The sequence below is a fragment of the Salvelinus fontinalis genome, chromosome 2 (genome assembly GCF_029448725.1).
Source record: "Salvelinus fontinalis isolate EN_2023a chromosome 2, ASM2944872v1, whole genome shotgun sequence".
NCBI lineage: Eukaryota > Metazoa > Chordata > Actinopteri > Salmoniformes > Salmonidae > Salvelinus > Salvelinus fontinalis.
Window position 1 is genome coordinate 18,804,084 of NC_074666.1, and position 27,292 is coordinate 18,831,375.

The following is a 27,292-nucleotide window of genomic DNA, read 5'->3' on the forward strand; positions in this document are numbered from 1 at the left end:
GATATAGGATGTCTACTCTGCTTTGTTTAAGACCGTTTAGTCATGTCATTCTGGACAGATATCTTAGTCACTAGTCAGGCCTGTTCAGTAACAAGCACCATTCCAGAAGTACAATGTTGTTATAATGATGCTTTTTCCTGATTGTGTGTGTGTACCTTGTAAGTGGGGGCGGTAGGTAGCCTAGTGGTTAGAGCGTTGGGCCAGTAACCGAAAGGTTGCTAGATCAAATTCCCGAGCTGACAAGGTAAATATCTGTTGTTCTGCCCCTGAACAAGGCAGTTAACCCACGGTTCCTAGGCCGTCATTGTAAATAAGAATTTGTTCTTAACTGACTTGCCTAGTTAAATAAAGGTTCAATTAAAAAAAAGTGAAATGCTGCTGATTCGGTTTAAAATGTCTTGACTTCCTGTCCATTGTGTGTTTGACCTTGTGTGTTTGGATCTCTCCTTTTCTGTCCCCTTCTCTCTTAATCTCTCCCCCCTCTCTCTTTCTCCCTCTCTCCCTCTCAGTCTTTCTGTCTCTGTCTGTGTATCTCTCTGCTCTCTCTCTAGTCCCCTACTAATTCCTGATTTATAAACATTGTAATTACATAATCATACTACCACAGACACTGTCACTGTGCATATTATCATTATTCAATAATGAGCTTCATAATGAATTGCATGTCATTTTTGTGAAAACTAAATCCAAATGAAATCTATGTAGACCTATCCTGTGTCTTGTGTCTCCCAGGCCTGGGCCTCAAGGTGGGGCAGAGTGAGGTGGGTGGTGGGGAAGGAAGGCCTAGCCCCCCATCCTTACAAGAGGCCAGCCCCAGCTTCTGCTCCAGTAGCTCCTAGCCCCCCATCCTTACAAGAGGCCAGCCCCAGCTTCTGCTCCAGTAGCTCCTAGCCCCCCATCCTTACAAGAGGCCAGCCCCAGCTTCTGCTCCAGTAGCTCCTAGCCCCCCCATCCTTACAAGAGGCCAGCCCCAGCTTCTGCTCCAGTAGCTCCTAGCCCCCCATCCTTACAAGAGGCCAGCCCCAGCTTCTGCTCCAGTAGCTCCTAGCCCCCCATCCTTACAAGAGGCCAGCCCCAGCTTCTGCTCCAGTAGCTCCTAGCCCCCCATCCTTACAAGAGGCCAGCCCCAGCTTCTGCTCCAGTAGCTCCTAGCCCCCCCATCCTTACAAGAGGCCAGCCCCAGCTTCTGCTCCAGTAGCTCCTAGCCCCCCATCCTTACAAGAGGCCAGCCCCAGCTTCTGCTCCAGTAGCTCCTAGCCCCCCATCCTTACAAGAGGCCAGCCCCAGCTTCTGCTCCAGTAGCTCCTAGCCCCCCATCCTTACAAGAGGCCAGCCCCAGCTTCTGCTCCAGTAGCTCCTAGCCCCCCATCCTTACAAGAGGCCAGCCCCAGCTTCTGCTCCAGTAGCTCCTAGCCCCACATCCTTACAAGAGGCCAGCCCCAGCTTCTGCTCCAGTAGCTCTTAGCCCCCCATCCTTACAAGAGGCCAGCCCCAGCTTCTGCTCCAGTAGCTCCTAGCCCCCCATCCTTACAAGAGGCCAGCCCCAGCTTCTGCTCCAGTAGCTCTTAGCCCCCCATCCTTACAAGAGGCCAAACCCAGCTACTGCTCCAGTATGCCCTAGCCTAAGCCCCTCCAGGACTGAGAAGGGACCATGAGCACAGGCAAGCCCAGCGGAATCAAGCCCCCCAGTAAGATAAGCAGGCCAACTGGGTTACCAACACGCACCTCCCCTTCCTCTGGTAAGAATCAGCCGCAGGGCTCATCATGTATCTGCTGCTGCTGCTGATGATGATGATGATTGTTTTTCCAGCTGCTTCCAAGCCTGTGCCCCCTGAGAAGTCTCCCACCCAGGATGGAGCAGTGGACTACCGGGTGGGGGAGAAGGTGTGGGTCAACGGCAACAAGCCAGGATATGTCCACTTCCTGGGGGATACACAGTTTTCCCCGGGCCAGTGGGTCGGCATCGTCCTGGATGAGGCTATCGGGAAGAACGATGGGTCTGTGGCAGGTGTCCAGTATTTCCAATGTGAGGCTGGCAGAGGGATATTCACACGGCCCTCCAAGCTGACCAAGACAGCTATGCCGGAGAGGGAGGCCAATGGTGGGCAGCATAACCCTGGCGAGACAGGGGCCAAGTCCCCTAGCTCTGCTGCTGCTGGGGCTGCTACTACCACTGGTAACAGCACCAAGACACAGCTGAGTAGAACCGTGACCGGCAATGGGTCAATGTCCAACCTCTCTGAGACAGACTCAGCCAGGAAGACCAGAAGAGAACTGAGACTGGGAGACCGCGTGCTGGTAAGTGTGTGTCTGTCTGTGTGTTTGTGTGTGTGTGTTTATGTTAGTGTATGTGTGCTCATGTTTGTGTTTCTGGCTCATAGATGTGTTAACTCACAGCTCTTTCTCCCTCCCACCTCTATTTCTCTCTCAAGGTGGGGGGTACTAAGGCAGGGGTGGTGAGGTTCATGGGGGAGACAGAGTTTGCCAAGGCGGAGTGGTGTGGAGTGGAGCTGGACGAACCTCTTGGGAAGAATGATGGAGCCGTGGCTGGAACCAGGTTAGATATATTATGACACACGTATAGACAGAGAGCCTTAAAATAATGATACTGAATAAAAACCTGTCCTTCTCTTATGATTCAGGTGTAATGCAAGTAAAAAATAAATTCATCAAATCCCATTTTATTTGTCACATGCGCCGAATACAACAGGTGTACACTTTACAGTGAAATGCTTACTCACAAGCCCTTTCTCAACTATGCAGAGTTAAAAAGTAAGAAGATTAGCAAAAAATATAATAGAAAATAGGAACACAATAAATAACAATAACGAGGCTATATAGAAGGAGTACCGGTACTGAGTCAATGTGCTGGGGGTACGATGTAGTTAAGGTGATTGAGGTAATATGTACATGTAGGTGTCACGCTCGTCGTAATGAATAGACCAAGGCGCAGCGTGAGTAGAGTTCCACATATTTTTTATAAACCGAAACTCAGCAAAACAAAACAAACAAGCACAAAAACGAAACGTGAAGCTGCTGTTGTGCACTCAGGCAACTAAATCTAGACAAGATCCCATGAATAACCATGGGGAAATGGCTACCTAAATATGATCCCCAATCAGAGACAACAATAAACAGCTGCCTCTGAACCATATCAGGCCACCATAGATATACAAAGGGTCCTGGATGGCAGGGAGCTTGGCCCCAGTGATGTACTGGGCCGTATACACTACACTCTGTAACGCCATGCCGTCGGATGCCAAGCAGTTGCCATACCAAGCGGTGATGCAGCCAGTCAATATGTTCTCAGTGGTGCAACTGTAGAACGTTTGGAGGATCTGAGGACCCATGCCAAATATTTTCAACCCCATGAGGGGGAAGAGGCATTTTCGAGCCCTCTTCACGACTGTGTTGGTGTGTGTGTGGATCATGATAGGACCTTAGTGATGTGGACACCGAGGAACGTGAAGCTCTCGACCCGGGCCACTACAGCCACGTCAATGTTAATGAGGGGGGGGGCTCAGCCCTCCATTTCCTGTAGTCCACTATCAGCTCCCTTGTCTTGCTGACGTTGAAGGAGAGGTTGTTGTCCTGCCACCACACTGCCAGGTCTCTGACCTCCTCCCTGTAGGCTGTGTTACTGTCGTCGGTGATCAGGCCTACCACTGTCGCGTCGTTGGCAAAGTTAACGATGGTGTTGGAGTCGTGCGCGGCCACGCAGTCGTGGGTGAACAGGGAGTACAGGAAGGTACTAAGCACACACCCATGAGGGGCCCCTGTGTTGAGGGTCAGCGTGGCAGATGTGTTGTTGCCTACCCTTACCACCTGGGGACAGCCCGTCAGGAAGTCCAGGATCCAGTTGCAGAGGGAGGGGTTTAGTCCCAGGGTCCTTCGCTTAGTGATGAGCTTGGAGGGCGCTATGGTGTTGAACACTGAGCTGTAGTCAATGCACAGCATTCTTAAGTAGGTGTTCCTTTTGTCCAGGTGGGAAAGGGCAGTGGGGTGTGCAGAACAGATTGCGTCATCTGTGGATCTATTGGGGCGGTATGAGAATTGCAGTCAGTGTTCATTGTTGTTGACATGCAACATTTGTTTGGCTCTTGTTGCCTCTGAATTGAATAAATAGCATAAAATAACTTTGAAACACTCCTTTTTGAGTGGGGACCCTCTACACAGAATCAGTGTTGTTGACGTCCTCTGATATTCCTTTCTTTTGTCTCCAGGTATTTCCAGTGCCTGCCGCGATACGGTCTGTTTGCTCCAGTCCATAAGGTGACTCGTATCGGCTTCCCCAGCACCCAGGCTAAAGCCAAGGCTTCCTCTCGGAGACGATCCACCATGAAGAGGAGTCCCAGTTCCTCATCCATTAGCTCCCTGAGCTCTGTCACCTCCTCTGTTAGTGGGAAACCCAGCCGCGCTGGCCTGGTGAGACAAACACAAACGCACACGAGCAAGTCTGTTTTATTTCTTTCCCGTGCTCTCTGAATGTGTCCGTCTCTCTATTCCCCCCCAGTTGACAGAGACCTCGTCACGGTATGCTCGTAAGATCTCTGGCACCACAGCGCTACAGGAAGCGCTGAAGGAGAAGCAGCAGCACATCGAGCAGCTATTGGCCGAGAGGGACATGGAACGCGGGGAGGTTGCCAAAGCAACCAGCCATGCTGGAGAGGTGCAGCAGGAACTGTCTCTGCTCAGGAAGGTTCAGGAGCAGGTGAGGGGAGAAAACACATACACACAGAGAGAGAAAAATACAATACACACCTGGACTATTCGTCTCCCACACAGGCGTTATGTTGTTGACCATAGAAAACCTTACTTACGGTACACTGTCCACTTTTCAATGTCATGACACTGTACTGTACTATCAAAATGCATTAATATAGCGCTTGTGTGTGTGTGTGTGTGTGTGTGTGTGTGTGTGTGTGTGTGTGTGTGTGTGTGTGTGTGTGTGTGTGTGTGTGTGTGTGTGTGTGTGTGTGTGTGTGTGTGTGTGTGTGTGTGTGTGTATATGCTAGTATGCTATGGAGATGGAAGATAAGCTGGACCAGCTGCGTAAACTGGTGGAGACAGCAGACAGAGACAAGGTGGAGCTGCTCAGCCAACTGGAGGAGGAGAAGAGGTGTGTATCTTGCACGGTAGGGGCTGGAGTCTGGGATGTTGGAGGAGAGGTGTGTGTCTTGCACGGTAGGGGCTGGAGTCTGGGATGTTGGAGGAGAGGTGTGTGTCTTGCACGGTAGGGGCTGGAGCCTGGGATGTTGGAGGAGAGGTGTGTGTCTTGCACGGTAGGGGCTGGAGTCTGGGATGTTGGAGGAGAGGTGTGTGTCTTGCACGGTAGGGGCTGGAGCCTGGGATGTTGGAGGAGAGGTGTGTGTCTTGCACGGTAGGGGCTGGAGCCTGGGATGTTGGAGGAGAGGTGTGTGTCTTGCACGGTAGGGGCTGGAGCCTGGGATGTTGGAGGAGAGGTGTGTGTCTTGCACGGTAGGGGCTGGAGCCTGGGATGTTGGAGGAGAGGTGTGTGTCTTGCACGGTAGGGGCTGGAGCCTGGGATGTTGGAGGAAAGGTGTGTGTCTTGCACGGTAGGGGCTGGAGCCTGGGATGTTGGAGGAGAGGTGTGTGTCTTGCACGGTAGGGGCTGGAGCCTGGGATATTGGAGGAGAGGTGTGTGTCTTGCACGGTAGGGGCTGGAGCCTGGGATGTTGGAGGAGAGGTGTGTCTTGCACGGTAGGGGCTGGAGCATGGGATGTTGGAAGAGAGGTGTGTGTCTTGCACGGTAGGGGCTGGAGCCTGGGATGTTGGAGGAGAGGTGTGTGTCTTGCACGGTAGGGGCTGGAGCCTGGGATGTTGGAGGAGAGGTGTGTGTCTTGTACGGTAGGGGCTGGAGCCTGGGATGTTGGAGGAGAGGTGTGTGTCTTGCACGGTAGGGGCTGGAGCCTGGGATGTTGGAGGAGAGGTGGATAGAATAACTCTTTCTATCTGTCTGACAGGAAAGTGGAAGACCTGCAGTTCACTGTGGAAGAGGCTTGTATCACTAAAGGTGACCTAGAGGTAAACAAATGATTCAGTACTCTCTACTCTGACACACACACACACACACACACACACACACACACACACACACACACACACACACACACACACACACACACACACACACACACACACACACACACACACACACACACAAACACACAGTCTGATTACATTTTTTAGCTAAGCTAACAGAACCCAGATAATGTTATTTAACGTAGTGAAAACCACAGAGAGCTGATGTTGTTACACAGTTGTTACACCTTTCTCATTTCAACCCCTCATGAAACACTGATACATCATTCTGTCATATCACCTATTTCATTTGGTCTATCTTACACGTCATATTATGTAATGACTCCATGTTTTGTTCTATAACACACCCTACACTCGGAGAACAAGGCTGGGTTTTAATACAGTATAGGTCACCAGTTGACCACGGCTCTCATCATCTCGGTTGGTTAGCTGAAGCTCTCTCGCTCATCTGATTGGTTACCTGAAGCTCTCTCACTCATCCAATTGGTTAGCTGAAAATCGTTTTAATAGTCTCTCCTCACTATCCCACTTCATACATCTCCTCTGGAAGTTCTGATTCAGTAGCTCCAGCAGTTTGGGGATATACATCTTTTAACCATCATTCACTACTACCCACTTCAGTGCACATGTTGGCATGGTGATGACTTAATGGTTTTCACAATACTCTTCTCTTGATTTTGGCTTTTGCTGCTGGAATAATAAAGAAACCAATGCTATTTTCAAGGATTTTGGTTATTCACACATTCATTAAATGCAATTATTATCTCATCATCTATTCCCTTAATCTCTTTAATTTCCCAGCCCTCTTCAATTCACTCATTCATGATTACATTTTCTTGTTTTCGTTCTTTTATTTGTTCCTCTATCAGTTCTTCCGCCACTCTTTCCTTATTCTTTCTTTGTTTTTCTATCCATCGCCTCCCTGAGAGCTCTCTTTTCTCTCCTTGCCACGCCTCTTCTCTTTTCACATTCTTTCAAATCTCCCTCTCGCTTCCGCTCCCTCTCTTCCTCGCTCATGGAGAGGATGATGTCACAAAGCCTTCATCTGTCTCTCTCTCTCTCCCTTTGGCACTTACAGAAGAGCAAGAAGGATAGAGCAATGATGTCACTGATTGTAAGACCTTGTCAAGAAAGGGTTTGAGCACTGGGAGCCAAAGTGAACACAACCGAATCCACAAGATGGAGCTGTCCTGAAAATAGATCTAAGCAGATCCATAGATACACTAGACACAGTTTGGCAAACGCAATTAATGAAAAGTTGCAAGACAAATGCTTAGAATGATAAGAATGTTGTCTTTATGTAGCTGTTGGTTCCAACATGGAGGATAGTTAGCAGAACTCTGTACATCTGGGACTCAATAAACCAAAGACCCAAACAGAGGTGGTTAGTGTGCGGCTCAGTCTCATAGAGGTTCACTTTAGAGGGCTAGAGTCCTTTTAGAAGATTTAGGCTTTCTCAAATGGCACCATATTCTCTATATGCCTCTATATATGGGTCTGCTCTATATGCCTCTATATATGGGTCTGCTCTATATGCCTCTATATATGGGTCTGCTCTATATTCCTCTATATATTGGTCTGCTCTATATGGCTCTATATATGGGTCTGTTCTATATGCCTCTATATATGGGTCTGCTCTATATGCCTCTATATATGGGTCTGCTCTATATATTGGTCTGCTCTATATGGCTCTATATATGGGTCTGCTCTATATGGCTCTATATATGGGTCTGTTCTATATTCCTCTATATATGGGTCTGCTCTATATGCCTCTATATATGGGTCTGCTCTATATGCCTCTATATATGGGTCTGCTCTATATGCCTCTATATATGGGTCTGTTCTATATTCCATATTCCTCTATATATGGGTCTGCGCTATATGCCTCTATATATGGGTCTGCTCTATATTCCTCTGCTCTATATGCCTCTATATATGGGTCTGCTCTATATGCCTCTATATATGGGTCTGTTCTATATATGGGTCTTGTAAAGGTAGTCAATGTTGTTCTCCCCCTTAGACGAGAAGGAGCATGGATAGGACCAAGATGCGGATTGAGGGAAATAAGCCATCTTTTAATGAAAAACAGCAAACAAGACACTACAAACTACAAAACAACAAACGTGACTAACCTTCAACTGTCCTGTGAGGACACAGGAACAAACACCCACAAAACACCAGTGAAACCCTGGCTGCCTTTGTATGACTCTCAATTAGAGACAAACAATACACACCTGTCTCTAATTGAGAATCATACCAGGCCGAACACAAAACCCCACATAGAAATACAAACATAGACAAACCCACCCAACTCACGCCCTGACCAACTAAAATGAATACAAAACAAAGGAAAACAGGTCAGGAACGTGACAGAACCCCCCCCCCCTTAAGGTGCGAACTCCGGGCGCACCAGCACAAAGTCTAGGGGAGGGTCTGGGTGGGCGTCTGTCCACGGTGGCGGCTCTGGCGGTGGACGAGGTCCCCACCCCACCATAATCAATCCCCGCTTCTTTATCCCCCTCCCAATGACCACCCTCCCACTAACCCCACCTAAATGAAGGGGCAGCACCGGGATAAGGGGCAGCACCGGGATAAGGGGCAGCATCGGGATAAGGGGCAGCACCGGGACAAGGGGCAGCACCGGGACAAGGGGCAGCACCGGGACAAGGGGCAGCACCGGGACAAGGGGCAGCACCGGGATAAGGGGCGGCAGGTCCTGGCTGAGGGACTCCGGCAGGTCCTGGCTGAGGGACTCCGGCAGGTCCGGGCTGAGGGACTCCGGCAGGTCCGGGCTGAGTGGCAGCTCCGGACTGTAGGGCAGCTCCGGACTGTAGGGCAGCTCCTGACTGTAGGGCAGCTCCTGACTGTAGGGCAGCTCCTGACTGGCGGGCAGCTCCTGACTGGCGGGCGTCTCTGGCAGCTCCTGACTGGCGGGCGTCTCTGGCAGCTCCTGACTGGCGGGCGTCTCTGGCAGCTCCTGACTGGCGGGCGTCTCTGGCAGCTCCTGACTGGCGGGCGTCTCTGGCAGCTCCTGACTGGCGGGCGTCTCTGGCAGCTCCTGACTGGCGGGCGTCTCTGGCAGCTCCTGACTGGCGGGCGTCTCTGGCAGCTCCTGACTGGCGGGCGTCTCTGGCAGCTCCTGACTGGCGGGCGTCTCTGGCAGCTCCTGACTGGCGGGCGTCTCTGGCAGCTCCTGACTGGCGGGCGTCTCTGGCAGCTCCTGACTGGCGGGCGTCTCTGGCAGCTCCTGACTGGCGGGCGTCTCTGGCAGCTCCTGACTGGCGGGCGTCTCTGGCAGCTCCTGACTGGCGGGCGGCTCTAGCGGCTCCTGACTGACGGACGGCTCTACTGGCTCGGGACAGACGGGCGGCTCTAATGGCTCGTGGCAGACGGCTGATTCAGATGGCGCTGGGCAGACAGATGGCTCAGACGGCGCTGGGCAGACAGATGGCTCAGACGGCGCTGGGCAGACAGATGGCTCAGACGGCGCTGGGCAGACAGATGGCTCAGACGGCGCTGGGCAGACAGATGGCTCAGACGGCGCTGGGCAGACAGATGGCTCAGACGGCGCTGGGCAGACAGATGGCTCAGACGGCGCTGGGCAGACAGATGGCTCAGACGGAGCTGGGCAGACGGGCCGTTCAGGCACCGCTGGGCAGACGGCAGACTCTGGCCGGCTGAGACGCACTATAGGCCTGGTGCGTGGTACCGGAACTGGAGGTACCGGGCTGAGGGCACGCACCTCAGGGCGAGTGCGGGGAGAAGGAACAGTGCGTCCAGGGCTCTGGAGACGCACAGGAGGCTTGGTGCGTGGTGCCGGAACTGGAGGCACTGGGCTGGAGACACGCACCATAGGGAGAGTACGTGGAGGAGGAACAGGGCTCTGGAGATGGACTGGAAGCCTGGTGCGTGGTGTAGGCACTGGTGGTACTGAGCTGGGGTGGGAAGGTGGCGCCGGATATACCGGACCGTGAAGGAGGACACGTGCTCTTGAGCACCGAGCCTCCCCAACCTTACCAGGTTGAATGGACCCCGTAGCCCTGCCAGTGCGGCGAGGTGGAATAGCCCGCACTGGGCTATGCAGGCGAACCGGGGACACCACCTGTAAGGCTGGTGCCATGTACGCCGGCCCGAGGAGACGTACTGGAGGCCAGATACGTTGGGCCGGCTTCATGGCATCCGGCTCGATGCCCAACCTAGCCCTCCCAGTGCGGCAAGGTGGAATAGCCCGCACTGGGCTAAGCACGCGTACTGGGAACACCGTGCGCTTCACCGCATAACACGGTGTCTGACCAGTACGACGCCCTCTTACTCCACGGCAAGCCCGGGGAGTTGACTCAGGTATCCAACCCGGCTTCGCCACACTCCCCTTTAGCCCCCCCCCAAGAAATTTTTGGGTGAGCCTCTCGGGCTTCCGTGCTAGCTGCGTACCCTCATACCTGCGCTCCTGGGCTGTGGCTGCCTTCTTCTCCTCCCGAGAGCGGCGATTCTCTCCCACCTTAGCCCAGGGTCCTTCTCCATTGAAAATTTGCTCCCAACTCCATTCCTCTTCTCTCCATTGCTTTAGTTCTTGTTCTCTCTCCTCAATCCGCTTGGTCCTGTTGTGGTGGGTGTTTCTGTAAAGGTAGTCAATGTTGTTCTCCCCCTTAGACGAGAAGGAGCATGGATAGGACCAAGATGCGGATTGAGGGAAATAAGCCATCTTTTAATGAAAAACAGCAAACAAGACACTACAAACTACAAAACAACAAACGTGACTAACCTTCAACTGTCCTGTGAGGACACAGGAACAAACACCCACAAAACACCAGTGAAACCCTGGCTGCCTTTGTATGACTCTCAATTAGAGACAAACAATACACACCTGTCTCTAATTGAGAATCATACCAGGCCGAACACAAAACCCCACATAGAAATACAAACATAGACAAACCCACCCAACTCACGCCCTGACCAACTAAAATGAATACAAAACAAAGGAAAACAGGTCAGGAACGTGACAGGTCTGTTCTATATTCCTCTATATATTGGTCTGCTCTATATGCCTCTATATATGGGTCTGTTCTATATTCCTCTATATATGGGTCTGCTCTATATGCCTCTATATATGGGTCTGCTCTATATGCCTCTATATATGGGTCTGCTCATTGAGGATTTGTCCTAATAGAATCTTTGGAATATAACATTTGAAATAAAATAGAACCCATTGAAATAAAACCTTTGGCTCTCATATGCACTTCCTACTTCCTGGTCTCTACTATGACATCATTGTTTTCTGTCCTATCCTTGTGTGTGGCATGGTGCTGGCATGTGACGCTGGTGTTGGTGTGTTCTCCTCTTCCTCCTCTTCTCTCTGACTAACAGACGCAGACCAAACTGGAGCATGCCCATATTAAGGAGCTTGAGCAGAGCCTTCTGTTTGAAAAGACCAAAGCTGACAACCTGCAGAGGGATTTAGAGGACACTAGGGTAATGCCATCATAGACATAAGATATACAACATCATTGGGTACTACTTCTGGATATTCCTGGATCTTACATTCTAGACACAGTAGGGTTGGGGTGTATGTTGCGGATCAATGTAGTTTTCGATATAGATGTCCACAGCCATCTGGCAAAGAAAAAAGGAATGTTTGCAGCTCTGGAATGCTCCCATGGTGATTTAATCAGACGCACAATAAAGACAACGTTTCCATCCGAGTTGGCTCTTCGTCAGGTCATACACCACTGTGAAACACACCTACTGAAATACCTCTAGAGGCATGTACATCCGGTCAGTTAAATACATATAGTACATTAAGATCACAATAAATATTACACAGTAGACATATATGGAAAAACATTAATACATCTAGTTTTTTTAATCCATGTCAACTAATATAGGTGTACAATAGATAAAAAAACGGGGAGACAAATGCGTCAATCATTTTGTATACAATATTATATAGGGAACATGGAAGAAAGTACCTCCTTGTGAGCAGAGCACGTTTTACTGAAATTGTTTTCTATCTAGTTCTTCATTTAGACGTCTTAAAGACAGAATGTTGAAGAAATGTAATCAAAAGGACTCTTGTCTCAGGAGGAAATACTCAAATTGCCACAGCATTCCACAATGTTTCTTCTGGATGCCCCAAACTCTCTGGAGCAAAAAGCTGTTCTCATGCTGCTGCGACTTGTACCTTAGTCTTATATGCACATTCTTACCCTGCCTTGATACTGTTCTTCAAATAGGGCATAAATTATATTGGATTTATTTTCAAATATATTGTTGCCCTATCTCAAAAAAGCTGGATGGGCTAGGGCTGGCTCTCTCTACTCTCTGCCCTCTCATTCCCCCCTCTTATTCTCCCTCCCCCTTCTCTCTCTCCTCAGGTGGCCACAGTGTCTGAGCGGTCCAGGATCATGGAGCTGGAGAGCGAGGTAGCGGAGCTGCAGATGAGACTACGCTCCTCCCAGCAGACAGGGGGCGCTGTGTCGCTGTCACCAGAGGCGCTCAGCAACCTCAAGGCCCGGGCCCAGTCCCAGGAGAAGAAGGTGGGGGATCTCATAGTCATGGTCAAAAAACATCCCCTTAATAACCCCTTAGCTCCTACTCCTCTAACAGGGATGGGCAACTCAAATCCAAACCTGGCCTCAGGGAAATTTGTAGAATTTGGGACATAAATTTGTGTCCCTCTATTTAGTATGATATGTTGTGTTACGTTACGTTATGAACGGAGTATTGGTCGTACAATATCATACGAATTAGATGACGTAATGTATCATACATCTTGTCTGGTTGTACAAATCATAGAAATTAGATTATGTAATGTATCATACATCTTGGAGTGCATTTGGAAACGTACGGTGCATTCGGAAAGTATTCAGACCCCTTAACTTTTTCCACATTTTGTTACGTTACAGCCCTATTCTAAAAGGATTCAAAAAAAATCTCTCATCAATCTACACACAATGACAAAACAAAATACCCCACAATGACAAAACAAAACTGTTTTTAATTTTTTTTTGCAAATTTATAAACATAAAAATACTGATATCACATTTTTATAAGTATTCAGACACTTTACTCAGTACTTTGTTGAAGCACCTTTGGCAGCGATTACAGCCTTGAGTCTTCTTGGGTATGACGCTACAAGCTTGGCACACCTGCATTTGCGGAGTTTCTCCCATTCTTCTCTGCAGATCCTCTCAAGCTCTGTCAGATTGGATGGGGAGTGTCGCTGCACAGCTATTTTCAGGTCTCTCCAGAGATGTTTGATCGGGTTCAATTCCGGGCTATGGCTGGGCCACTCAAGACATTCAGAGAATTGTCTGAGGTCCTGAGTGCTCTGGAGCAGGTTTTCATCAAGGATCTCTCAGTACTTTTCTCCGTTCATCTTTCCCTCGATCCTGACTAGTCTCCCAGTCCCTGCCACTGAAAAACATCCCCACAGCATGATGCTGCCACCACCATGCGTCACCGTAGGGATGGTGCCAGTTTTCATCCAGACATCACACTTGGCATTCAGGCCAAAGAGTTCAATCTTGGTCTCATCAGACCAGAGAATCTTGTTTCTCATGGTCTGAGAGTCTTTATTTTCCTTTTGGCAAACTCTAAGCGGGCTGTCATGTGTATTAAACTGAGGATTGGCTTCCGTCTGGCCACTCTACCATAAAGGCCTGATTGGTGGAGTGCAGCAGAGATGGTTCTCCTTCTGGAAGTTTCTCCCATCTCCACAGAGCAACTCAAGCTCTCTGAGTGACTAGCGGGTTCTTGGTCACCTCCCTGACCAAGGCCATTCTCCCCCGATTGCTCAGTTTGGCTGGGTAGCCAGTTGTAGGAAGGGTCTTGTTGGTTCTCAACTTCTTCCATGTAAGAATGATGGACCACACTGTGTTCTTGGGGACCTTAAATTCTGCAGAAATGTTTTGTTACCCTTCTCCAGATCTGTGCCATGACACAATCCTGCTCCGGAGCTCTTCAGACAATTCCTTCAACCTCACGGTTTGGTTTTTGCCCTGAAATGCACTGTCAACTGTGGGACCTTTATATAGACAGGTGTGTGCCTTTCCAAATCATGTCCAATCAATTTAATTTACCACAGGTGGACTCAAGTCAAGTTGTAGAAACATGATCAATGGAAACAGGATGCACCAAAGCTCAATTTCGAGTCTCATATCTCAGGGTCTGAATGCTTATGTAAATAAGGTATTTCTGTTTTTTATTTTTCATACATTTGCAAAAAAAAAAAAAAAACTGTTTTCACTTTGTCATTATGGGGTATTGTCTGTAGATTGATGAGGATTTTTTTTATTTAATACATTTTAGAATAAGGCTGTAATGTAACAAAATGGGTCTGAAAATGTGGGGGCTGAATACTTCCGAATGCACTGTATAGTATTATACGTCTTGCTCTTAGACCACTTTTCCTCCCACCCATCCTCCCCGACCAACCTCCCTTCTTTTGTTTCTGTCATAAGTAACCAGACCATTATTCCATTTGTAACTTAAGGTAACATTCATACTAAATGGAGGTACACAAATATATACTGAACAAAAATATAAAACACAACATGTAAAGTGTTGGTCCCATGTTTCATGAGCTGAAAGAAAAGTTTTGAGAATTTGGCAGTATGTCCAACCGGCCTCACAAACGCAGACCACGTGTAACCACACCAGCCCAGGACCTCCACATCTGGCTTCTTCACCTGAGGGATCGTCTGAGACAAGCCACCTGGACAGCTGATGAAACAGAGGAGTGTTTCTGCCCTTTTGTGGGGAAAAACTAATTCTGATTGGCTGCACCCCAATGCCCTCCCAGGCCCACCCATGGCTGCACCCCTGCCCAGTCATGTGAAATCCATAGATTAGGGCCTAATGAATTGATTTCAATTGATTGATTTCCTTATATGAACTGTAACTCAGTAAAAGCATTGAAATTGTTGCATGTTGCATTTATATTTTTGTTCAGTATATGTTCCGAAGCCGATGTCTGTTTAATATGGTCAGGCTGCCAGTCTTGGTCTGCTGTGTGTGCACAGCTTTTGTTCCACCCTGTGTGTGTAGGCTTTTGTTCCAGCACGGTCATTCCCATGGTCTTTGCATTTACAATCACCTGTTTTTTCTGGTTTTGCCTCCCTTTGGACATTACTATGTCTCCTGTCTGTCTTCCCTCCAGATAAGTGGACTGAATGTGAATCTGGACAGCAGGCAGAAACAGCTATGCTCTGTAGAAGAGGACAAGAGCTCCCTGGAACAGCAGCTAACCAGCCTGGTGAGACACCCACACACACGTGTACACACACACGTGTACACACACACACGTGTACACACACACACACACACGTGTACACACACACACACACGCACAAACACACACACACACACACACACACACACACGTGTACACACACACACACACACGGTCATGATGATAAAAGTTGTTAGCCTTCCCTGTATAGCTCATGGAGAAAGAATGTTATTGCTCTTTAGTCAATCAATCAATCAATCAAATGTATTTATGGAATCCTTTTTACAAAGCACAGCCCCCACACCACCAAAGAGATATCAACAGACAACTAACTTACTACCCTGAGACAATGCAGAGTATAGCCCACATAGCTCTCCCAAATCGCACAAGCCTGAGGGGGCGCAAAACAGGACAGGAAGATCACGTCAGGGACTCAACACACTCAAGTCGAGTATAGCAAAAAAATCCTGGCATGACTTGATGCACCCCTCCTAGGGACGACATGGGAGAGCGCGAGCAGCCAGTGACTCAGTCCCCATAATAGGGTCAGCGGCAGAGAATCCCAGTGGAGAGAGAGGGGTGCCGGCCAGGCAGAGACAGCAAGGGTAGTTCATCACTCCAGTGCCTTGCCGTTCACCTTTGCACCCCTCGGCCGGACTACACTCAATCATAGGACCTACTGAAGAGTGCCGTTTGTTGTTCTTTGTTTGTTTGTTTGTTTGCCATTTCAGAGACAGAAACTGGACGTAGCAGAGGAAAAGAACAAGAGGACGGCACGAACCATGCAAGGTAAGCGAAGCGGCACTAAGAGAGGCACTGGTAAAGATTCATCATGAAGAGTCTCTCCGACTTTTGTTGCAGAGCTGGAGAAGAGAGGAGAGCAGACGGAAAAAGAGAGGGAGGCACAGAGAGAAGAGAACCAAGGCAAAGAGAAAGAGCTTCAGGATAGACTGACGCAGGTGTGTGTGTGTGTCTGTGCATCTACGTGCGTGCGTGCCTGCGTGTGTGTGTCTGTGTGTGTGTCTGCGTGCGTGCCTGCGTGCGTGCCTGCGTGCGTGTGTTGGAGAGTGTGTGTTGTAGGAAAACAATTGTCTTTCTGTCGGTTGTGTGTGTGCCTGAATGTGTGCAGGTGGAAAGGTGTGTATGTAATGTTTGTAGCATGATGTATGCTTGAAAACAGCAGCTGTGACGCACAAGGTCATATAATGTTCATCCAGACCCACCGAAGCTGAGCTAGATCTCTGAGGCTGAAGCTAGATCTCTGAGGCTGAAGCTAGATCTATGAGGCTGAAGCTAGATCTCTGAGGCTGAAGCTAGATCTCTGAGGCTGAAGCTAGATCTCTGAGGCTGAAGCTAGATCTCTGAGGCTGCAGCTAGATCTCTGAGGCTGAAGCTAGATCTCTGAGGCTGAAGCTAGATCTCTGAGGCTGAAGCTAGATCTCTGAGGCTGAAGCTATGGCTGCAGGCTAGCTGAACAATGTAAAAAATGAATACATGACTAACACAAACACATACACACAGGCACACACACACAAGTGACTAACCTTTTCAATGTCTCTTTAATATGCAGGCAGGCGTCTACTTTATGTAACGTTTATATAACTAAATAGTTAATGTTCCACCATAGTTCATGATTAAAGATGTATTATTTCAAATGAACTTTGAACAATTAAGTTTCAATTAACTTTTAAGTGTAATGCGTCTGTGTGTAGCTGGTGAGATGAGTCAGGCGCAGGACAGCAGATATGAGTAATGAAAGCCATTTTACTCAAATATAATAATACACATCGTATAAATACAAGGACACAAATACTGACCGCAATACAATAAACAATTACTCACAAACAAACATGGGAGAACAGAGGGTTAAATAATGAGCAAGTGATTGGGGAATTGAAACCAGGTGTGTAAGACAAAGACAAAAAATGGAAAATGAAAAGTGGATCGGCGATGGCTAGAAGGCAAAGAATTTTGAATTCTTTGTGGATCTGTGTAATCTGAGGGAAATATGTGTCTCTAATATGGTCATACATTGGGCAGGAGGTTAGGAAGTGCAGCTCAGTTTCCACCTCATTTTGTGGGCAGTGGGCACATAGCCTGTCTTTTCTTGAGAGCCAGGTCTGCCTACGGTGGCCTTTCTCAATAGCAAGGCTAAGCTCGCTGAGTCTGTAGAAAGCTTTCTTTAAGTTTGGGTCAGTCACAGTGGTCAGGTTTTCTGCCACTGTGTACTCTCTGTTTAGGGCCAAATAGCATTCTAGTTTGCTCTGTTTTTTTGTGAATTCTTTCCAATGTGTCAAGTAATTATCATTTTATTTTCTCATGATTTGGTTGGGTCTAATTGTGTTGCTGTCCTGGGGCTCTGTGGGGTCTGTTTGTGTTTGTGAACAGAGCCCCAGGACCAGCTTGCTTAGGGGACTCTTCTCCAGGTTCATCTCTCTGTAGGTGATGGCTTTGTTATGGAAGGTTTGGGAATCGCTTCCTTTTAGGTGGCTGTAGAATTTAACGTCTCTTTTTTGGATTTTGATCATTAGCGGGTATCGGCCTAATTCTGCTCTGCATGCATTATTTGGTGTTCTACGTTGTACATGGAGGATATTTTTGCAGAATTCTGCATGCAGATTCTCAATTTGGTGTTTGTCCCATTTTGTGAATTCTTGGTTGGTAAGCGGACCCCAGACCTCACAACCATAAAGGGCAATGGGTTCTATAACTGATTCAAGTATTTTTAGCCAGATCCTAATTGGTATGTTGAATTTTATGTTCCTTTTGATGGCATAGAATGCCCTTCTTGCCTTGTCTCTCAGATCGTTCACAGCTTTGTGGAAGTTACTTGTGGTGCTGATGTTTAGGCCAAGTTATGTATAGTTTTTTGTGTGCTCTAGGGCAACGGTGTCTAGATGGAATTTGTATTTGTGGTCCTGGCGACTGGACCTTTTTTGGAACACCATTATTGTTGTCGTACTGAGATTTACTGTCAGGGTCCAGGTCTGGCAGAATCTGTGCAGAATATCTAGGTGCTGCTGTAGGCCCTCCTTGGTTGGTGACAGAAGCACCAGATCATCAGCAAACAGTAGACATCTATCTCTCTCACTCTCGCTCTCGCTCTCGCTCTCTCGATGAGATGAGACAAGAAGGCAGTTAACTCACTGTTCCTAGGCTCTCATTGTAAATAAGAATTTGTTCTTAACTGACTTGCCTAGTTAAAAAAAAAAAATCTCCTCACCCCCTCTATCTGGACATAGTGACCCAGCCATGCTAGCTGTGTCTGTGGGCTCCAGATGGTCAGTCTGATGACTGCAGGGAAACAGATTAGAGGGGAATACACACACTCTTAATCTGGGGAGTGAATTTCTTTGTGACTGTGGGTGTAGTTTCCAGTTAGATCTGAACTGAGCCATTCCTTCTGTTCTACTGTCCTGCTAAATGACTTAAATGTAATGTAATGTAATGTCCTAATCTAGTAATGAACCATTAGTACCTCTCCCTAATTTCAAGTGGGCATTGTGTCAAGAAGCAGTGCGGCTTGGTTGGGTTGTGTTTCGGGGGACGCACGGCTCTCGACCTTCACCTCTCCTGAGTCCGTACAGGAGTTGCAGCGATGAGACAAGACTGTAACTACTGATTGGATACCACGAAATTGGGGAGAAAAAGGTGTAATATTTTTCTTTTTTTTAAGATTCTACATCTGTACACAGGGTATCATTAGTGAGTCGATGTGCCGGGGTAAAAGAGGTAAATAGAGTACATTCTGAAAGTATTCAGACCCCTTGACTTTTTCCACATTTTGTGATGTTACAGCCTTATTCTAATATGGATTAAATAGTTTTTTCTCCTCATCAATCTACAACACAAGACCCCATAATTTTAGCAAATTTATATATAACAAAAAATAAATATCACATTTACATAAGTATTCAGATCATTTACTCAGTACTTTGTTGAAGCACCTTTGGCAGCGATTACAGCCTCGAGTCTTCTTCGGTATGACGCTACAAGGTTGGCACACCTGTACTTGGCGAACTTCCACATTTTGTTGTGTTACAGCCTGAATTCAAAATGTATCAAATAGATTTTTGTTCTCACCCATCTACACACAATATCCCCATAAATGACAAAGTGAAAACATGTTTTTGGAAATGTTTGCAAAATTACTGAAAATGAAATACAGAAATCTCTCATCACACCCCTGGGTCAATACTTTGTAGAAGCACCTTTGGCAGCGATTACAGCTGTGAGTCTTTCTGGGTAAGTCTCTAAGAGCTTTCCATACCTGTGCAACATTTGCCCATTATTCTTTTCAAAATTCTTCAAGCTCTGCCAGATTGGTTGTTGATCAATGCTAGTCAACCATTTTCAGGTCTTGCTATAGATTTTAAATTAGATTTAAGTCAAAACTGTAACTCGGCCACTCAGGAACATTCACTGTGTTCTTGGTAAGCAACTCCAGTGTAGATTTGGCCTTGTGTTGTAGGTTATTGTCCTGCTGAAAAGTGAATTCCTCTCCCAGTGTCTGTTGGAAGGCAGACTGAACAAGGTTTTCCTCTAGGATTTTGCCTGTGCTTAGCTCCATTCAGTAAACATTTTTATATCCTGAAAAACTCCCCAGTCCTTCACGATTACAAGCATACCCATTACATGATCCAGCCACCATTCCACTTGAAAATATGGAGAGTGGTACTCAGTAATGTGTTGTATTGGATTTGCCCCAAACATAACACACTGTATTCAGGTCAAAAAGTGAATTGCTTTGCCACATTTTTCTATTCTGTACAGGCTTCCTTCTTTTCACTCTGTCAGTTAGGTTAGTATTGTGGAGTAACTATAATGTTGATCCATCCTCAGTTTTCTCTGAGTTAGGAACGTCGCCTGTGTCTTTGTAGTGACTGGGTGTATTGATACACCATCCAAAGTGTAATCAATAATTTCACCATGCTCAAAGGGATATTCAATGTCTGTTGTTTTTTTGTTTTTTTTACCCATCTACCAGTAGTAGGCATTTGAAAACGTCCCTGGTCTTTGTGTTTTTTTCTGTGTTTGAAATTCACTGCTCGACTGAGGGACCTTACAGATAATTATATGTGTGGGGTACAGAGATGAAGGAGGTAGTCATTCTCTATGGTGTAGTAGGTCAGGGCGTGATTAGGGGGTATTCTAGTATATTATTTCTATGTTGTGTTCTAGTTTATATTTTCTATGTTGGTGTTTTGCATGATTCCCAATTAGAGGCAGCTGGTAATCGTTGTCTCTAATTGGGGATCATATTTAAGTAGCTATTTTTCCCACCTCTGTTTGTGGGATATTGTTTTGTGCCTGTGCACCACGTAGTCACGTTCATTGTCCGTTTATTGATTTATTGTTTTTGCTTTAAGTTTCACTTTTGAAATAAATATGTGGAACTCAACACCCGCTGCGCCTTGGTCCCATACTTACGACAACCGTGACAACCATATGTAGCGTCTTGCGGTCGGATGCCAAGCAGTTGCCATACCAAGGGGTGATGCAACCAGTTAGGATGCTCTCAATGGTGCAGCTATTTAGCTCAGCTGCGAAATACATGACTGGCTTAGCCGCAAAATATAACACAGACGTTTTGAAAATGCCTGAGTCTTTTGAATATAAGGAATAGGAAAACTGAAAGGAGTCTGAAAGAGTCGTTAAAAAGGTTCATCTTGAAGAGGGATCCGATGTGGTGCTGATGAGATTAGAAAAATCCCTTTAAATAGAGAGGCTGTTGGAGAGCAGTGGTTTTATTTTAGTGAAGGGTGCTTAGCCTCACACACACACACACTCTTTCTCGTTCTCTGTCTTTCACTCTCTCAAACTCGCACTCACTCTTATTCTAACACATTTTTTTCAGTTATATTGCTTCTTTAATCAGGACAACAGTTTTCAGCTGTGCTAACATAATTGCAAAAGAGTTTTCTAATGATCAATTAGCCTTTTAAAATGCTAAACTTGGATTAGCTATCACAATGTGCCATTAAAACACAGGAGTGATGGTTGCTGATAATGGGCCTCTCTATGCCTATGTACATAGATATTCCATAAAAAATCAGCCGTTTCCAGCTACAATAGTCATTTACAACATTAACAATGTCTACACTGTATTTCTGATCAATTTGATGTTATTTTAACGGACAAAAAGGTGCTTTTCTTTCAAAAACAAGGACATTTCTAATTGACCCCAAACTTTTGAATGGTAGTGTACGTTAAACAGGTATGCATGTCAGCTTTGACATCGGTTTTGCACATCGCCGTTAAACTGTACATAGAGCCAATGCCGATGATGGCATTTTTAGCTAATATTGTCCAATTCCGATATGCTTACTGATATATTGTGCATACCTAGCAAATGTATATACAGTTGAAGTCGGAACATACACCTTAGCCAAATACATTTAAACTCAGTTTTTCACAATTCCTGACATTTAATCTTAGTAAAGATTCCCTGTCGGGGCTTTGTGATGGCCATTCCCAATACCTTGACTTTGTTGTCCTTAAGCCATTTTGCCACAACTTTGGAAGTATGCTTGGGGTCATTGTCCATTTGGAAGACCCATTTGCGACCAAGCTTTAACTTCCTGACTGATGTCTTGAGATATTGCTTCAATATATCCACATAATTGTCCTTCCTCATGATGCCATCTGTTTTGTGAAGTGCACCAGTCCCTCCTGCAGCAAAGCACCCCCACAACATAATGCTGCCACCCCCATGCTTCACGGTTGGGATGTTGTTCTTCGGCTTGCAAGCATCCCTCTTTTTCCTCCAAACATAACAATGGTCATTATGGCCAAACAGTTCTATTTATGTTTCATCAGACCAGAGGACATTTCTCCAAAAAGTACGATCTTTGTACTCATGTGCAGTTGCAAACCGTAGTCTGGCTTTTTTATGGCGGTTTTGGAGCAGTGGCTTCTTCCTTACTGAGCGGCCTTTCAGGTTATGTTGATAAAGGACTCGTTTTACTGTGGATAAAGATACTTTTATACCTGTTTTCTCCAGCATCTTCACAAGGTCCTTTGCTGTTGTTCTGGGATTGATTTGCACTTTTCGCACCAAAGTACATTCATCTCTAGGAGACAGAATGCGTCTCCTTCCTGAGCGGTATGACGGCTGTGTGGTTCCATGGTGTTTATACTTGCGTACTATTGTTTGTACAGATGAACGTGGTACCTTCAGATGTTTGGAAATTGCTCTTAAGGATGAACCAGACTTGTGGAGGTCTACAATTGTTTTTCTGAGGTCTTGGCTGATTTATTTTGATTTTCCCATGCTGTCAAGCAAAGAGGCACTGAGTTTGAAGGTAGGCCTTGAAATACATCTGCAGGTACACCTCCAATTAACTCAATTGATGTCAATTAGCCTATCAGAAGCTTCTAAAGCCATGACATAATTTTCTGGAATTTCCCAAGCTGTTTAAAGGCACAGACAACTTAGTGTATGTCCATTTCTGACCCACTGGAATTGTGATACAGTGAATTATAAGTGAAATAATCTGTCTGTAAACAATTGTTGGAAATATTACTTGTGTCATGCACAAAGTAGATGTCCTAACCGATTTGCCAAAACTATAGTTTGTTAATAATAAATTTGTGGATTGGTTGACAAACAAGTTTTAATGACTCCAACCTAAGTGTATGTAAACTTCCGACTTCGACTGTATAATATATATAAAAAATTATATCACATTTAAAATACATCAATAAAAAAAGGATGCACCTAAGCTCAATTTTGAGTCTCATAGCAAAGGGTCTGAATACTTTCTGTTTTTATTTTGAATACATTTGCAATAATTTCGAAAAATCTGTTTTCGCTTCGTCATTATGGGATATTGTATGTACATTGATGAGGAAACATTTTTATTTAATCCATTTTAGAATAAGACTATAACGTAACAAAATGTGGAAAAGGTAAAGGGGTCTGAATACTTAACGAATGCACTGTAGGGGCACTTCACTTCCCGTAATTACGAGTGGACACCGAACGTCATCAGACGTTGGGAGCAGATAATATAATAATATAAAGCTGTAATAGTGCCAGATATGTAGCGATCCATAGATCTACCTATCTATCCTGGATCACAACTGTTGGTCTTTCAGTCAGTCAACTGGTTGGGACGTGGGAGGCTGATTAATTGAAGGGTCTTCTGACCGACTGTGAACGAAGTGTGAAGGTGGGACCAATCGAGTCCAGCAGAGATTGTAAGTGTCTGTGAGAATGTGTGTGTGTCTGTGTGCATTGCGTGACTAAGTGAGTGAGTGAGAGATTATGCATTTCTGTGAGTGTGAGTGAGTGATATTGTGTGTGCCAGAAAGACAGTGAGTGTGTGCGTGCGTGAGGGTGGGAAGAGGAGCCTGTTGGGACTTACATAATGAAGGCACTGCTCCTCTCTGTTGCGTGTGTGTGAGCCAGCTAGCTAGCGAGCGTGTGCTCAGGCAACACACACACACATTCACATTCTTTCTCTTACCTCTCGCTCTCTGGCGGGCACGGTATGGGGTGGGAGCTGATGGTTTATTGATAGGGAGGCTGCTTTATTGTGTGTGTCACTGGGAGAGAACACTGGGATAGTACAGTATTGACATTTAGAGTATTGACATCTGTCTGCCACTGGGACAGACAGACAGACCAGTACTGGGGGAGAGAGAGAGCTCTGACAGAGGACCACACTGTACGGTAGAGCTGTTCAGGCATGGATGTGGCTGCTATGCACCAGGGCTATCCAAGCAGCGTCTACTCCTCTCACTACCAGGTAAACACAGCTGTTCGGTTCCTCGCATCAGATTTCTTACATCTGTGTGTCGTCGTTCAAATGGATTGGTGATGTTTTAGCTGATTGTTTTTTAGTTCGACCCTGTGTTTCATTCTGCTGCAGTTGTGTGTTTTTTGGGGGCGATTTGTTCTTGCATGGTAATTAAGTGAGGATGAGTGAGGATGATTTGAATATGAAAGTACTTGAGGTTACTGATTTAGATTATTGTATTTTTAGGAAGAGAGATTGTTGTTTTTGCCTTTGGGACTGAGGGTGAGTTTGTTGTCTGGTTGTTTGTATCTTGTTGGATGTGTGTGTGTAGGCGGCCCGTGGGGGATTTTCTTTGGCCCCCCAACGTTTCATAAAAAAAAAAAATGTAATCGCTGTTGGACATAAAATACTGTAAAATCAACAGGAAATCTATTTAAAGGTATTTTAAATAAGAAATCTGTTCCCAAATATCCCCATATGTGATCTATCCCAATGTAATCAAGGTTTGAAAAGATTCTGTTTTTGTCAAATACTATATTGGTTTGGACTTCTTGCGGTCAATCTGCAGTGTACAAATTATTTCGAATTATGTTCTGGCAACCCGACCATCCTAAAGAAAACATCAGCCCGTGGCTGAATGGAATTGCGGACCCCGTCTTGGTAGTAGTGAAAGCTTAAAATGACTTAGAATTTGACTCATGATTTGAACGCTAATGGTTTGATTCCCCTGTGCTGCTGTCCCTTTAGGAACAAACATGATCTTTTAGTCATTATCATTATCTCTGCGTGGTATCTGCTGGTTTTGCCTCAGAGCAACCATCTCCTCCCTAATGGTGGTTTAACTGACGATGGAGGAACCATCTCCTCCCTAATGGTGGTTTAACTGACGATGGAGGAACCATCTGCTCCCTAATGGTGGTTTAACTGACGATGGAGGAACCATCTCCTCCCTAATAGTGGTTTGACTGACGATGGAGGAACGATCTGCTCCCTAATGGTGGTTTAACTGACGATGGAGGAACCATCTGCTCCCTAATGGTGGTTTAACTGATGATGGAGGAACCATCTGATCCCTAATGGTGGTTTAACTGATGATGGAGGAACCATCTGTTCCCTATTGGTGGTTTAACTGACGATGGAGGAGCCATCTCCTCCATAATGGTGGTTTAACTGATGATGGAGGAATCATCTCCTCCTTAATGGTGGTTTAACTGACGATGGAGGAACCATCTCCTCCCTAATAGTGGTTTAACTGACGATGGAGGAACCATCTCCTCCCTAATGGTGGTTTAACTGACGATGGAGGAACCATCTCCTCCCTAATAGTGGTTTAACTGACGATGGAGGAACCATCTCCTCCCTAATGGTGGTTTAACTGACGATGGATGAACCATCTCCTCCCTAATGGTGGTTTAACTGACGATGGAGGAACCATCTGTTCCCTAATGGTGGTTTAACTGACGATGGAAGAACCATCTGTTCCCTAATGGTGGTTTAACTGACGATGGAGGAACCATCTCCTCCCTAATGGTGGTTTAACTGACGATGGAGGAACCATCTCCTCCCTAATGGTGGTTTAACTGACGATGGAGGAACCATCTCCTCCCTAATGGTGGTTTAACTGACGATGGAGGAACCATCTCCTCCCTAATGGTGGTTTAACTGATGATGGAGGAATCATCTCCTCCTTAATGGTGGTTTAACTGACGATGGAGGAACCATCTCCTCCCTAATGGTGGTTTAACTGACGATGGAGGAACCATCTCCTCCCTAATGGTGGTTTAACTGACGATGGAGGAACCATCTCCTCCCTAATGGTGGTTTAACTGACGATGGAGGAACCATCTCCTCCCTAATGGTGGTTTAACTGATGATGGAGGAATCATCTCCTCCTTAATGGTGGTTTAACTGACGATGGAGGAACCATCTCCTCCCTAATAGTGGTTTAACTGACGATGGAGGAACCATCTCCTCCCTAATGGTGGTTTAACTGACGATGGAGGAACCATCTCCTCCCTAATAGTGGTTTAACTGACGATGGAGGAACGATCTGCTCCCTAATGGTGGTTTAACTGACGATGGAGGAACCATCTGCTCCCTAATGGTGGTTTAACTGATGATGGAGGAATCATCTCATCCCTAATGGTGATTTAACTGACGATGGATGAACCATCTCCTCCCTAATGGTGGTTTAACTGATGATGGAGGAACCATCTCCTCCCTAATGGTGGTTTAACTGACAATGGAAGAACCATCTCCTCCCTAATGGTGGTTTAACTGACGATGGATGAACCATCTCCTCCCTAATGGTGGTTTAACTGATGATGGAGGAACCATCTCCTCCCTAATGGTGGTTTAACTGACAATGGAAGAACCATCTGCTCCCTAATGGTGGTTTAACTGACGAAGGAGGAACCATCTGTTCCCTAATGGTGGTTTAACTGACGATGGAGGAACGATCTGCTCCCTAATGGTGGTTTAACTGACGATGGAGGAACCATCTCCTCCCTAATGGTGGTTTAACTGATGATGGAGGAACCATCTCCTCCCTAATGGTGGTTTAACTGACGATGGAGGAACCATCTCCTCCCTAATGGTGATTTAACTGACGATGGAGGAACCATCTCCTCCCTAATGGTGGTTTAACTGACGATGGAGGAACCATCTGTTCCCTAATGGTGGTTTAACTGACGATGGAGGAGCCATCTCCTCCTTAGTGGTGGTTTAACTGACGATGGAAGAACCATCTGTTCCCTAATGGTGGTTTAACTGACGATGGAGGAACCATCTCCTCCTTAGTGGTGGTTTAACTGACGATGGAGGAACCATCTCCTCCCTAATGGTGGTTTAACTGACGATGGAGGAACCATCTCCTCCCTAATGGTGGTTTAACTGACGATGGAGGAACCATCTCCTCCCTAATGGTGGTTTAACTGATGATGGAGGAACCATCTCCTCCATAATGGTGGTTTAACTGACGATGGAGGAACCATCTCCTCCCTAATGGTGGTTTAACTGACGATGGAGGAACCATCTCCTCCCTAATGGTGGTTTAACTGATGATGGAGGAACCATCTCCTCCCTAATGGTGGTTTAACTGATGATGGAGGAACCATCTCCTCCCTAATGGTGGTTTAACTGACGATGGAGGAATCATCTCCTCCATCAATATTGATGCTAGAAGTGACTCCATCCCTCACACACTCACAGTATGTCTCTGTACGTATGTTTGGCAGACAGCTCATATAATGAGTAA

The 27,292-nt window shown here is 46.4% G+C and overlaps 1 protein-coding gene across 2 annotated transcripts in view; it reads left to right on the forward strand.

Annotated features, from left to right (window-relative positions):
* LOC129813400 (CAP-Gly domain-containing linker protein 1-like) overlaps window positions 1-27,292 on the forward strand; it is a 49,828-nt gene that overhangs the window by 5,363 nt on the left and 17,173 nt on the right. The window contains exons 2-13 of one of the 2 annotated variants that reach the window (XM_055865739.1): window positions 733-1,739; window positions 1,811-2,298; window positions 2,433-2,557; window positions 4,224-4,425; window positions 4,514-4,711; window positions 5,016-5,119; window positions 5,985-6,045; window positions 11,428-11,532; window positions 12,435-12,596; window positions 15,221-15,316; window positions 16,024-16,081; window positions 16,154-16,251. In XM_055865739.1, the coding sequence (XP_055721714.1) occupies window positions 1,652-1,739; window positions 1,811-2,298; window positions 2,433-2,557; window positions 4,224-4,425; window positions 4,514-4,711; window positions 5,016-5,119; window positions 5,985-6,045; window positions 11,428-11,532; window positions 12,435-12,596; window positions 15,221-15,316; window positions 16,024-16,081; window positions 16,154-16,251 (1,785 nt within the window). In that variant the 5' untranslated portion in view covers window positions 733-1,651. The remainder of the gene's footprint in view (window positions 1-732; window positions 1,740-1,810; window positions 2,299-2,432; window positions 2,558-4,223; window positions 4,426-4,513; window positions 4,712-5,015; window positions 5,120-5,984; window positions 6,046-11,427; window positions 11,533-12,434; window positions 12,597-15,220; window positions 15,317-16,023; window positions 16,082-16,153; window positions 16,252-27,292) is intronic. The other variant, XM_055865745.1, reaches the window with a different exon arrangement.